The sequence below is a fragment of the Zingiber officinale genome, chromosome 6B (genome assembly GCF_018446385.1).
Source record: "Zingiber officinale cultivar Zhangliang chromosome 6B, Zo_v1.1, whole genome shotgun sequence".
NCBI lineage: Eukaryota > Viridiplantae > Streptophyta > Magnoliopsida > Zingiberales > Zingiberaceae > Zingiber > Zingiber officinale.
The window spans coordinates 91,792,444-91,806,399 of NC_055996.1; the positions used below are offsets into that span (position 1 = coordinate 91,792,444).

Consider the following 13,956-nt stretch of genomic DNA (forward strand, 5'->3'; position numbering starts at 1 on the left):
AGTCCTTTTCTCATTTATTGTATTACCTTATAATTGATTTATTGGTAAGAAGCTACTTAGGGTATACACAGTTGAACTTTTTTTTTTTAGCTAGCTTCTATATTTTCTCTTTAATACGTGTCACAGAATATTAACTTTTTTTTGGCTAGCTCCTATATTTTCTCTTTAATACATATCATAGAATATTAAGAACATCCATAGTGAAAGTTGTTTTAGATCTCCTGAGCTGACAGCAAGGGAAAAACTCCCTTCATAGTAGAGGGAAATCTCCTGAGTTGACAGCAGGGGAAAAAGCTCCCTCCATGCTAGAGGGAGGTTTTTCCCTTTAATCGAAGGTCTTAAACTATTTCATCCTTTTGTGGGGGTCACATAAAAATCCCAAAAATTTTTAAATCATTGGAGATGCTCTTAGAGCCTCCATGATAATGGGAGCTCTCACAATTTTCTTAATGTCATATCAGTTTCATTTCAAAAATAAAAAAATTTATTCATTTTTTTACTATTAATTTTTTTTAATGGATTCCATATTATATATATATATATATATATATATATATATATTTCAATTCTCAGTTATATTATCCATTATATATAATTAAAGTTTTATAAATACATAATTTTTAATAAAATCTTTGGAAGACTTTTATTGTTTTTTAAATAAAAAACTAATTTTTTATAAAACCTCTCGATGACTTTTATTATTCTTTAAATAAAAAATTAAATTTTAATTTTTAATTATAAGAAAAAAAAAATGAATTAGGAGCCATTTCCTCATTAAAAAAATTTGTTTGGTTTGTTTGTATTTTGTTTTTATTTTTTTAAAAAAAATCATTTTTTTTAGATTTTTAGAAAATATTTTTAACGTATTTTTTGTTTTCTTAGAAAATATTTCTTTTATAAAATGCGCGTAGAAAATATAAATTATATATATTTTTTAATTTTTTTAAGAAAAAAAAATAATATGAAAAATATAAATAAAACATTCAATATTCTTAGAGCATCAGTTAGGAATTTCTATCGATGATGTGCTATGGGTAAGAGAGAAAAATAATAATCCCAGTTAGTCTCATTCTAGGGTGATCGGTCCGTTCCTATGGAAGTTTTCTACCGGTCACCAGGGTAAATCGGGAAGCGCATGCGGCGGCCAGCTCAGAAGCCCAACATCTTTTGATTACACCCCTCCATTTGAAGAAAAAATTTCTACAAATACGCTGTACCTGGGGTTTGAATCCCAGGTATCTGGGAGATAATTTGAATGTCCTATCTCGATACCATGACCCCGGGGACGCTATGGGTAAGAGAGAGGAACTGCTTCGGATGGAGAGCAGTCATCATCGATCAGGCGTCACCGCCCAGTTTTTTTCCCGTGAAGAAGTGCCATCAACAGCGATACTAGTGATTGCGGATCATTGGATATTCTTTCGCAACATCTTGAGTAGCAAGCCATTTTTGGATCATTATTGTTGAAGGGAAGCGTCTTTTGATTATTTTTTATACTTGAATTGAAGCTTGAGCCTCTAAACTGGTGTAATATATATACAAAGTTCATGAGTTCCATCACTGAAATCGTGTAATTTATATACAAAGTTCTTGTCTTGAACATGGATAAAATAGTATTGTAATTCCTCAGCCGCTTGCATCTAGTTTCACTTGTCGTTTGGATTTTTACATTGTCTGTAAAGCTAGTAATTTAGTTATTTTTATTGAATTTGCTTTTTTATGATATGATAAATAGTTTTTTTTAAATGTTTTTTTACAAAAGGACAGACGTGGCCACCATATCAAAAGGAATCATAAAGTAATTATTATTATTTAAACTTGTTTGATGGAAATTGTTTTCCTCCCTAAATTTCCATTTATTATACGGTAAATGGTTAGATTAATTAATTAAATCTAATATTAAATTAAAAATTTTCGTATTTCGAATATATATAATAATATATTCAAATTTTGATGGATGATTATATTATTTTATTTAGTGTCTAATATTTTTATAAAAAATATAATTTGTATTATTATAAAATGATAAAAATATCTTACTAGTAGGTTAGTGTGCGAATGAAAATATTTAAATATTAGATTTCATGTAACATTAAATCGATCAAATTTGCTAAAAAAAAATATACATTTAAATCCATCACAAGAAATATCTACTTAAAAATTATCAACCAGGATTAATGACTTCAGACAGGAGGAGAACTCTTTGAAAGTCGAAGAACACCTAAAACATTATGTATTTTATGAATCCGGAAAAAGACACGCCGTTTTAAGCCATCTTCTTCGCGCTTTTGTACTCCCCGCTTCCAGAGACCTCTTCTCGCTCCTCAATCGCAGTTAACGACGACGATGGCGCCGATGCCGTCACCGTCCGTGGCTTCAGCATTAGCTGGTAATCCCTTCGGATCCCCCACAGCACTTCGGCGCACTCCTTCATCGCCGGCCGCGACTTTCTCTCCTCCGCCAGGCACCGCTCCGCCAGCCCTAGAACCCTCTCCGCCGCCCCCACCGACGCCGGGTTCCGCCGCACCCTCGGGTCCATCGCCGTCGCCACGCCCCCTTCCTTGAACCGCCGGATCGCCTGAGTCCATCACCCCACATTATTAACCCGTTAGATCGACGACGATGGGGCAGCGATTAAGCGAAGCCCGAAAAGGGCGAAGAAGATGGCATTACCCATCGCGTGGTCATGCGTTCCCGGCTGGCGCGGTTGCGTTCGATGGGACGCCTCCCCGAGATCATCTCTACCAGGAGGACGCCGAAGGAGTACACATCGCTCTTCTCCGTGAGCTGGTAGGTGCGAAGGTACTCCGGGTCCAGGTACCCCGCCGTGCCCTTGATCTGGGTCGATATGTGCGTCTTCTCCGGGTCCTCCTCCGCCAGCCGGGCGAACCCGAAGTCAGCCACCTTCGCCCGGAGCTTCTCCGTCAGCAGGATGTTCGAGGCCTTAACGTCTCTGTGGATGATCGGGTGATCTGCCAGGTCAAACAAACCAAAAGAATCACATTTACAAGTTGTAATGCATCAGATAATTGTGCTAGTTGAAGGTCAGTTCTATTTTCCTTGGCTATTCTATTATCTACTCTAGCAGCAATCTGGATATGTTTCTTGTTGAAATTACAACACGGATCTTATCATTGTATCACTATACTTTTGTAGTTTGTCAATGATTGACAGATCCTATCTCAAAGGTCTGCCATGTCTAAGAAGATTATGATATGTAGGTAAGCTGACATGCTAAAATGCAATTTCTCTTGTTTTAGTTGCTAGTAGGAGTTATTGCCATGTTCTTAAAAACAATAAAAATAAAAAATTCTTCCTTATATGAAAATTTTCCACTCCCTTTATTTCAAACGTCTATGTTGGTGGCATCTAAAGTTCAATGTTAAACAACCATGCTAAACACACAGTTAGCTACCTGCATAAGTGTGCATATAAGCAATAGCATGAGCTACATCAATAGCAATGTTGAGTCGGTCCCCAATCTCTAGACCACTTCCTCTTGTTCCTGCATAGAATTGCATTACCTATCAAGATTTCAGTTAATTATATATAACCTGCTAAACATTGCATTCATACTTAATCTTGAAAATCACAGAACCTGGTAATGTTCTATACTTTTTCTTTCTGAATCAATATGGATTTCAGTGTAAGGAAAAGAACATTGCCTACCATCCAAGTGTTCACGTAGATTGCCGTTGCTAACATACTCAACCACCATCAGACGTTCTCTATCAGTCTCCAAATATCCAAGAAGTCTGACTAGGTTTGAATGCTCCACTTGTGACAGAATTTCTATTTCACTCTTGAACTCTACGCTTACGTGCATATGATTCATATTCTGTCATATCACAATCAGCTGAGGTTAGTTTTATATTTCTCGCTTTTTAAGTGCAATCATTGCTCTTAGAGAAAAAAAAAAACTGCTACTACAGTTAGCTGATTGATAACTAAAAAGAGCTTCCTACCTTTTTGTCTTGTTTCACTGCAATGAGGGATCCATCCTTGAGTTTGCCCTTATATATTGCACCAAATGCTCCTTGCCCAATTCTGTTTTCTATGGCAAAATTTGATGTTGCCTTGTTGATTTCTTCAATGGAAAAGATTATCCTTTCTTGCCGCGTCTCACTTTTGCCATAAGAACTTTGAGTTCTGTATCTATAGTTGCTACTGCTAGTTGATAGTTTTGAAGCTGCATCACAATAGTTTTGCGAAGGTGATCTTTAATATTGTATGAAAATAATAATTCACATACACCCCATACAAACAAATGTGATAAAAAAAAAAGTTTCAAGTTAAGTATGGTGTCTTGATTTCACTTCCATGTCTATTTATATAAATTGATTATGAAAAGAAATGGGCTTACATTTCTAAGTTCTGTTTTTTTTTTCAGGTAAAAGGAGGGATCCTGGAAATAAGGTAAGAATAAGTTGTTAAAACAAGGGTCTAGTAGAGAAGAACTATTTTATCTTTACACCGTGTTAACTAGTGATACAATTTTTCCAAAACCTCCTAGGTGGGATTGACTCAATTGGGAAATCTTTCAAAAATTCCCCACTAAGATCACCTTCTATTTTAGAATTAGCACCATTAGGTTGTGATCGGCTTACAGACATCTTGTGTCTCATTCTTGTTACATGGTATAAGTGCTGGCGGGGCGTAAATCCCTGCACCTCGTATAACTTACCTCTCATCCACTTGTTTCCTCAATCACCGTGATTTACCTCCTTCGCGTTGTCCTGGGCTGGGCTGACAGGGGTGTTGGGGACAAGCACTTCACCTTTTTACCACTTGTTACATGGTATAAACATATTATCATATAGGAATGCATGTACTTGCATAACTTAATTAGGCAAATTTAGTTCTCTTGTCAATTGTATTGAGTAGGTAAAATTGGTTATTAGAGCAACTATTGGTAAAGGGTGAACAAACACCAAGGAAGGGCAAATTAAAAGACCTTTTTATTGTACTCTTATTCTTCTTTCTCTTGTTCTTCCACTTCCAAATCCAGTTCTTCTTCCTCTTTCTTCCTCTTTCTCCCTATTCAATGTCAAGCTATGCCCATCGTAGAGTATCATCCCCGTTATCTGCCATAAGTGAACTCCCTTTAACATTCTATCCCGCCAAAATCTAAGCATGTCCTTCTATTGGGCTGAACATGTGCCCACTGTCTATTAGTTCACCACCTAGTCTGTCACCAATGTTTCGACTAGCTCAAATTTCTATTTTCACATAATAATTATTTCCAATAGCTTGTGGATCAAGACTTACTAGACTTGGCGGTTCTTCGCTATCTATCCAAGCTCGCCTACCAGCCCTACCTTCCGCATCATGTGCCGATGTGACAAAATCACATCAGATGCTTGGTATACCTAGGTCAGTAAACCTGCTTGTGCTTTGAAGCAGGTTGCCATGGGATTCACCTTAAGCCGAGTCCTTTTTCAAAATAGGCACAACCTCATGCAACATGACTTTGTTGTTCCAATAAAATGTTATGTGATTAGAGCAATTTCAAATACTAGTAGATAACCCATTGCAATGATGACAACAATTAAGCAGGAAGATGGGCGTTGCATATGTGAGAAAGATTCAAGAAAATCTTGAAGCACATAATATTCAACGTGGGTCTTCATCGTCAAATTTGCTTTCAATATCTCTTTTTTTCGGGTATATGAATACTATGAAAACAATGCATATTGGGAGTTTAATCTAACAATCAATCCAAGAATTTCAAGGCTGTTATCAGTTAGGAAATGATGGGAACATACAGGAAGTGGATGAATAATCAGATGTGTCCGGCATGCCTACTTCCCGATCTGCATCGTTCCCAGTGATGCAACTGCGTGGCACGAAGCAACCCACGAATCCTGATGCAACTGCTTGGGCTTTCAAGCTGATCGAGTTCCGGCTCTGCAGCTTCGGCCTACCAATTTCAGTCGAACTGTCATACGATGATTTCATCGACAAGTCAGGCTCTCTTGGCGCCCCATGGCGGACACCGGAGTCTTCTATCTCGCTCCCAAAGCTGCTGGAATAATGTCCAGATATCTGCATAGGAAACCTTTTCAGTATCGCTCACTCCCTCTGTGTTTACTTTTGCATTTGCTTCTCTGTTTCCTTCCCTGCCGTGGCCCTTTTTAGGTTGCAGAGAGGAAGGTCGTTGGGTGCTTTCCAGGGAGATGCAGGCTGTTGGAAGTCAATGAAATGAATAATAATTGAGGATATTTGTTCATCACCGTGAATTTTATGACTCCAAACAACATCCATCTACTTGTCATAAGTGGGTGGGCCATATATGCCACAGCAGTAGAGTACGGTTGTAATCTCTGGTAGAAAAAACCAAAAAAAAAAAACTACTCAACTTGCTTTCCTTGATTTCTTTAACAATTGCAGGCTTTCAGAGAAAGGGATTTAATTATATTTTTAAATCCTTCCTTCTGATGGAACTCCGTTTTAGGTTGAGATATAGGATTACTTTTCAGAGGCTGAACGCGTCTATGCTGAAGAGACACAGCTTGGAAGTGGTCATGCTGTTCTCCACCGAGGTATACTCTTTCTTTCTTTTGACATTTTACCTTGAAAATTGTTTTGCGCACAAGTCTACTTTTTTTTTTGTTTCCATAAGATTACCCTTCACTTTAATTTTTACCCTCCTCTAGATGATGTTGCAGGGTAGACTAGTTGTGGAAAAATTGAACATTTTAGACATTTATGCATATATAAATTGGTTCAAGCAAATCAGTCAGTTCAAGCATGTTACAAATTGGTTTAAGAAAGCCGTATGAATTGGGTGTGTTGGATAAGCTGAGTGGGTTAAACGGAACATGATTTATGATGGGATTATTATTATACGTGAGGTTTTAGAATGGCGAGGTGAAGGTTGCATAGAGTTTTGCTAGCCATGTTTGCTCAACGCCCCATCTTTGTCAGCACCTGTGTGCCATATCAACGCATAGCTGCACAAAGCAACATCAGCAGTTTGATTTGTTCTACTTGATCTCGTCTTACAATGGTTATCTTCTTTAAGCAAGCTATTATTTTGTTACACATGAACCTCATCTAGGACTTACGTAGCAGTAAAAGTATTATGTGTCAACGGTCAACACAAATCCACTTGATTCGAAATAATAATTAATTAATATGTCAAGATGCTAGGGCGGTTGGCCATTTTGACCATGATTATTATTATGATTTTAAATTCTTTTTTCATATTTAGGGAGAAGAAAAGTTTTTTATATTTCTGAAGTCATGTAAGAAAGTTGACTCCGATGCATAATCCGTGCCCTCCATTCTAAACTGGATTTTTGCGTGGATATCACGTCATTGCAGGGAAAAAGTACTATCGGATGGTTGACAGTATTTTTTTTTATAAAAAAGAAGAATATTAATAAATTTCAAAATCCATTTCGTCATCAGTAACATTGGGTTTAATTCAATCCGGCCCATTCCGTTCCTCAACTCCATCCTAATTGGTTTTTAAATTCAGCAATCTCATTCGATGAATACGCTGGGTGGTCAATTTTTTGCTCCGTTAAACATTTTAAAAGTTAAAATTTTATTAATCCAGGCTAATCTGTCTGGGCCAGCGACCTGTGCAACTCGACTTATAACGGATTTGGGTTGGCCCGTTGGAAAAACTTCTCCTAAACTTAAAACTTGAGTAAAATGTTTTTTTTCGAAGTATTCACCGGATATTAACTCTTGTACATGCGTTGTCAATCTATTTTACTGTATTATATCATCTTTGTTGGGGTTTAGAAATTTTAGATTTTATTATTATTATTGATGCAGTGAGGTCGGTAAAAATAGGATGAATTACTTGTAAGATAAAACTAACCCTTTTATTCTTCTATTGACTTAGATTAGTAGCACAAATTAATTAATAAAAGACAATTGACATAAAGGAAATAACAACTTAAAAGAGTAGGTAAAAAGTTTAGATTTACTTGGTTACAATCTAAATGACTGTTAATCCAAGACAGATGAAAATTTATTAAAATTCTCCGTTTTTAAAGACAGAGAAGTCTTTTACACACGTTGACAGTTCAGAAATGACTAGGAAAGTTAATACAAAAGTTGTTGTTCAGTTGTTCTATATTTCCTACCTCCAAGGGTCTTTTTATAGCTCCTGAAAAATCTTATCCGAGTGTAATAGACGTCTTCAAGAGGGTTCAAGGCGCCTTCAATCGGTTAAGTTTTATCCGTGCAAAGATAAAACTTTATCTTCGTTAACAGCTATCGGAAGGTGCTTTCAAGGGCTGGAAGATGTCTTCGTACTGTTCATCGAAGACGTCTTCGTAATGTTCTTCGAAGACGCCCTCGTACTGTTCATCGAAGACGCCTTCGTACTGTTCATCGAAGACGCCTTCCAAGCATTTGAAAGCGCCTTTAGTACTGTTCATAGAAGGCGCCTTCAAAGTCTTTGAGGGCGCCTTCAGCACTATTCATCCGGAAATGGTTAACTTTCCTTATTAACCATTTTTCATTCCGTTTGCTTGGGTGATGCTCCGACCATTCAGAATTGAGTTCACTCGAACTCAACTTCAGCCTTCTCCTCGAGCAGCCTTCTTCCCCTCTCTCAAAGCGTCGCGCTCGTCCTTCTCGTCCGTCGATGTACACTTCCACAGCACTTCGTCTTTCGGATGCACCGTGCCTGTCGACTCCCTTCCGGTGTCATCCTTCTCGCTGGTTGCGTCTTCCGTTCGACTTCTTGTGTTCTTAAGCTCCTGTATACTTCAACACAAGGATCAAACACAACAGGACTTAACTGAACTTGGTTGACCACATCAAAACTATCTCAGGGTAATTACAATCTCTCCCTTTTTAATGTACGTTAATCTAAGTTGAAGTTAGGGTAAAAATTGTAATAAAATAAAAGTGATAACAAATTGCTTGCAAAATAAGTAAAAAAAACAAATTGCTTGCAAACAAATAAGTAAAAATTCTAAATCCTACCTCCCCTAAACTTGCATCTATTTTTCCCCTTTTGATCACGTAAAAAAAATTGAGAAAAATAAAATAAATTTTTTAGAAAATTTAAAATAATTTTCTAGTGGTACTTAATAAAAATTATCAGTAAGCTAACATGATTTAGAAATAATTAGTAAAAATATATTTTTAACTCTAAAAATTCTTCTAAATTTTTTTTAAAAATTAACTTTTCAGAAAATAATTTATAATAATTCTAGAAAAATTTGAAATATGTCAAAGAATTTTATAATGATAGTAAATCATCATGTTCTATTATAGAAAAAGTTTCCAAAAATAAATTTGTGAAATATTTTAAATTTTTAAAATATCATTTGATCCTGTCTGAAAGTCGATGAGATGGATGTTGGGAACGTGGTGCTCCTGCTGACCTCCTGTGGACTTCGCTCCTGCCTGCAACACAAGCAGCGTCAGTGTCGAGCCAGGGAAGGGGTCCCTAGAGATGTCCCTTCATCGCTCAAGTCAGTCTCCGGCGAAGCAAGAAAAAGCAAAGAGAACTGTAGCGCAACAGTAGAAATCGTGTCTAAAACATATCTTCGTTGATGCTTGGACCCCCTTTATATAGAGCTTCGGAAGCGTACATGCACACTTCCCAAGGCAAGCACACATCTTAAAGCTTTCCCCGAAAAGACGTATTAGTAAAGTGTCCCTGACACAGTACCTTAACGGGGTGAGCATATCTCTGAAGTGACAGTGGAAGCTTCTGCCGTACGATCTTCTATCTGATCATGCCGCCTGTCAACGACACTAGCTCCCAAAAGGATGTCGAAAGATATCCTGCTGTATCTGTTACTTGGCCGAGCGGAATGATCGCTCGGTCGGAATTCTGCTATCCCTGCCCTGTCTGCTGTCACGCTGAGTGGGATAGTCGCTCGGCTGAAAGTTTGCTGTCGTGCCAAGTGGGATAGTCGCTCGGCTGAGAGTCCACTGTCCAAGTGTCGTCCGTTGTCGGGCTGAGGGGGAAAGCCGCTCGGCCGAAAGCCCATTGTCCACATGCTTGATTGTTGGGCCGAGCAGGATAGCCGCTCGGTGGGTAGTTTACTGTCTGCGTGCTCAGCTGATGTCGAGTTTGTTGTTAGACCGAGTGGAGGATCCACTCGGCTCGGCTTCTGCGTGTCCCTTGAGCGTCGATTTGATTACTCCCTGTGCTGAAGACGGTGATTCAGTGCTTAATCCTCGATCAACGTATGACTCGCCCAACCAGCTAACACCATACACCCGTTGGACGTCTTGACTTTGACCTCCACCGTGGCAGCACGGTGTAGTCCGACTGACTGGACGAGTGTGAGTCGACTTCATCCCAATCGGCCTTCGACCCTGTGTGGCCTTCGAACGGGATGTGGCACTCCTCGTCGATCGGCTTGTTGAAGCTTGTCGCTCGGGCATAAGTGTGCTCCCTCTATCTGATCGACATGACAAAGGTTCACACTTGTAAAAATTTTCCATGGATTGTCTTGAGCGAGCGCGGTCGGCTGACGTCAGATTTTCTTGAAAATCGTGCAAATCCCTGCGCATTAAAGCTGAACGTGCTTTCATGTCGTCATTAAATGCTGACCCGTGGTGGTGCACCACGTGTCGCGCCTGCTGCCGTCACACGCCTAACGTGACAGGCGTGACGTGACGTTTGGTGGTTTGAATTCAATGGTGAGATTGTGGCCTGGGTTTCTGCGACCTAAATCGGGCAGCTTCGGTCGGCCTAGCCCAGGCCTTATAATCTCGCTGCGCCGCTTCCTCCGCGCACTTTGAGTGCGAGTTCCCCAGCGAGTTCTTGTTTCCTTCGATCTCCGGCGATTTTTGGTGCTCCTTCTCCGACGATCACGGCCTTCTTGGTGACCTTTCTCCCGTAAGCCTTCTCCTCGCGTCTGCTTTTGATCCTTTTTTCGGCATTTCTCTTTGTTTCGGCGACATTCCAACAACCTTTTTCCTTCTTTTCGATCACACTTCTTTTCCTCTGTCTGGTTTTGCGATGGCAAGCTCTTCTCAATCGCTTGCCCCTGTCCTTGGATTTTGGTACACATCCATGGAGTCTAGGTTCAATTAGGGCGACGCTGAGAGCCTGCACGATACTTTTGAAATTCCTTCCGATCATCAGATCATTCGGCCTTCTTCGTCTAATCGGCCTAATTCTCCGTCAACCGGCTGCCTTTGTTTCTTCCGAGACCAATTTGTTGCCGGTCTGCAGTTTCCTCTTTATCCTTTCATTCCAGCGGTTTGTAAATACTTTCGCATTTCCCTTCCTCAACTCATGCCGAACTCCTTTCGGCTGCTGTGCGGAGTCATCATCTTATTCCGTCTGCACGACATTCATTTTATCCCCCGGGTCTTTCATTACTTCTACTACCCTAAATTGTCCGATCTAAGGACCTTCCTCTTCTAGTCGCGAGTTGGTCTAGTCTTTTTTGACAAGATGCCGACCTCCAACAAGCACTGGAAGGAATACTTTTTCTTCATGCGCCTTCCCGAGCGGCCTGATTTCTCGACCAGCTGACAGCTCGAAGTGGTGCCTCAACCCCCTCTAAAAAGTTACAATAGCCACTCGGACTACTTGAACGCATCCTCCATGCTAGTCAGTCAGAAGTATGACATCCATAAGTTGTTGTTGGAGGGCATCTTATACATCTTCGGCCTGAGTCTGATCCACACCCGGCTGCCGACCAGCCTAGGTACGAAGTTTCTTTACCTCTTCCTTTAATGCTAATTGATTTTTCTTTTTCTATTGTAGTCGAAGTCATGATGCGAGCACATATGACCAGCAAGGCGAAGCTCAAGAATGCCACGATCGAGGCAGTGGCCACTGAAGAACTGGCGAGTTGAGGCCTGCAGTCGATCGGCTCCCACGAAGATCTGCTCGGCCTGAGCGAGGGGACACCCATGGTGGTGGGCGAAGGTGAGGCTAGCCAAGCGCCGAGAGGAGGAGCTGCCCCGGGCTCACAGCCTCCGGTCGAGGAACACCCCATCATTCCTGTCGAGGAGCCATCGGGCTCGATCTCCTTTGACGTGCCACTGAACCCGCGCAAAGAGGCGCCGAGCTGAACCCTCATTGTGCTCCGCCACTTCGGGGGTGCAGTCGACCGAGCGGGTCGAGACTTCGACCCTAACTCCAGTTCAACAAAAAGTGGCCTCCGTGTCATCTGATCGGACGTCGTCCCTTGCCGAGCTGCCACAAGGGACTCTAGCCGCTCCGTCGGTGGCCTTCATCCCACCCACTTCAAAGCCTTCGAAGGTAAAGAAGTGTGGCATCCACTGTTAGGATGTATACTAAAAGCCTAGCTTTTGGTATAAACATTTATTTAGAAATAAGAATCACATTGGTCAAATGTCTATATTTATGATAAATGTAGTTGTTCAATTAATTTATATTGTAGATAACATGGTGTGTGGTGTCACACACAGAAGATCTTGTTATCAATACCTTATAAATTATAAACAGTAGCTCACGACCAAGATGGAAAGGAACAAACTATTGGAAGGTCGTAGTGTAATTAGGTATTAGTTTATCTTAACTATATAATTACACTAGTACACTTAGAGTGTATTGAGTAGGACCATTAGAGGTCGTTTCTTTTATACTGACTTTATAAAGGAACAAAGACCTCAGTTATTATAGAAGTGTATGCTCTTAATCCTAATATAATAACAAACACATATATTTGATATTTATTTCTTTAATTTATCAATGGGTGAGATTTAGTTCGATAAATCAATAAGCCCGATAAGTTGGGAAATGATATCACTTATAGTGTGTGTTGTTGATTATAGAAGGAAACTGTGTCCTAGTAATCTAGGTTGAGAATGTCCCCAAGAGGAGCTCATAAGGATTGTCATGTTAAACCCTGCAGGTGGACTTAGTCCGACATGACGATAAGGTTGAGTGGTACTACTTTTGGACTAAGATATTAATTAAATGAGTTATCGGTAACTCACTTAATTAGTGGGCATTCGACATCTTAAACACAGGGAGACTAACACACTCATAATAAGAAGGAGCCCAAAATGTAATTTGGGATTGGTGCGGTAGTTCAATAATAGTTCTCTAGTGAAATGAATTATTATTGATAAAATTAAGTTGTGTGTTCGGGGCGAACACGGGATGCTATCGGGAGACCAAAACCAATTCCTCCTCTCGGTCCCTACCGTAGCCTCTTGTATATAGAGATTTATACCCACCACATACCCACCTTCTTACCCATCCAATGGGGCCGGCCAAGCTAGCTTGGAACCCAAGCTAGGGCCGGCCAAGACCAAGTGGATGAGCCAAGTTGGTGGCCGGCCAAAGCTTGGGTCCCAAGCTTAGGTGGCCGACCACTAGAATATTAAAAAAGATTTTTATTAAAATTATTTCTTATGTCGATATCATGATTTTAAAAGAGAGTTTAAAAATTAAAAATTTCCTTTTATAGCTTTCTACAAAAGATTAAGAGAAGAGATTAATCTCTTTCCTTATTTGTAGATTAAAAGGATGATTTTAATTTTTGGTAAAAACTTTCCTTATTTGTAAATCATCTACATGTTTAAAAGAGAGTTTAAAATTTGAAATCTTTTCTTATTTGTTGATTAAAAGGTGGATTTTAAATTTTAAGAAAACTTTCCTTTTTAACCATGCTCATGAATTAAAAGAGAGTTTAAAAATTAAATATTCTCTTTTATAAGTTTCTACAAGAGATTAAGAAAAGATTTGATATCTTTCCTTATTTGTAGATTAAAAGAGATTTTAATTTTTAGAGATAACTTTCTTTTTATCCACATGTTTAAAAGAAATATTTTAATTTATTAAATTTCCTTTTTATAAACCAATCATGAAGGGATAAAATTATTGGAGAAATTTTTATAAATTTCCGGAAGCAAATAAGGAAGTTTTAATTGATGTTTAAAATTTTATTTGCTTGGAGATATTATTTGTTATGGCCGGCCATTGTAATTTGAAAAGAGAAAATTGTTTTAATTAAATAAAGTTTCCTTTTCAATGGCCAA

At 39.2% G+C, this 13,956-nt stretch overlaps 1 protein-coding gene and 1 long non-coding RNA gene across 2 annotated transcripts; one reads left to right on the plus strand and one right to left on the minus strand.

Annotated features, from left to right (window-relative positions):
- Positions 1-2,087: 2,087 nt before the first annotated feature.
- LOC121993153 (calmodulin-binding receptor-like cytoplasmic kinase 2) lies at positions 2,088-6,186 on the minus strand. The gene is made up of 6 exons (XM_042547838.1): positions 5,766-6,186; positions 3,966-4,189; positions 3,670-3,838; positions 3,416-3,505; positions 2,674-2,972; positions 2,088-2,578 (listed from the first exon to the last, which is right to left on the minus strand). Exons 1-6 carry the CDS (start codon positions 6,049-6,051, stop codon positions 2,267-2,269), a joined length of 1,380 nt encoding a protein of 459 aa, XP_042403772.1. The 5' UTR covers positions 6,052-6,186; the 3' UTR covers positions 2,088-2,266.
- LOC121993154 lies at positions 2,912-5,769 on the plus strand. The gene is made up of 3 exons (XR_006115091.1): positions 2,912-3,044; positions 3,157-3,221; positions 4,391-5,769. It is a non-coding gene; the product is annotated as an uncharacterized LOC121993154 (long non-coding RNA).
- Positions 6,187-13,956: the final 7,770 nt, after the last annotated feature.

Coding starts and splice junctions, on each gene's coding strand:
- LOC121993153 (XM_042547838.1), bottom strand. CDS start 6,051: ATGCAGATATCTGGACATTATTCCAGCAGCTTTGGGAGCGAGATAGAA. Junction 2,973..3,415: donor TTATATGCACACTTATGCAG/GTAGCTAACTGT, acceptor TTGACCTGGCAG/ATCACCCGATCATCCACAGA. Junction 2,579..2,673: donor AACGCATGACCACGCGATGG/GTAATGCCATCT, acceptor TGATGGACTCAG/GCGATCCGGCGGTTCAAGGA.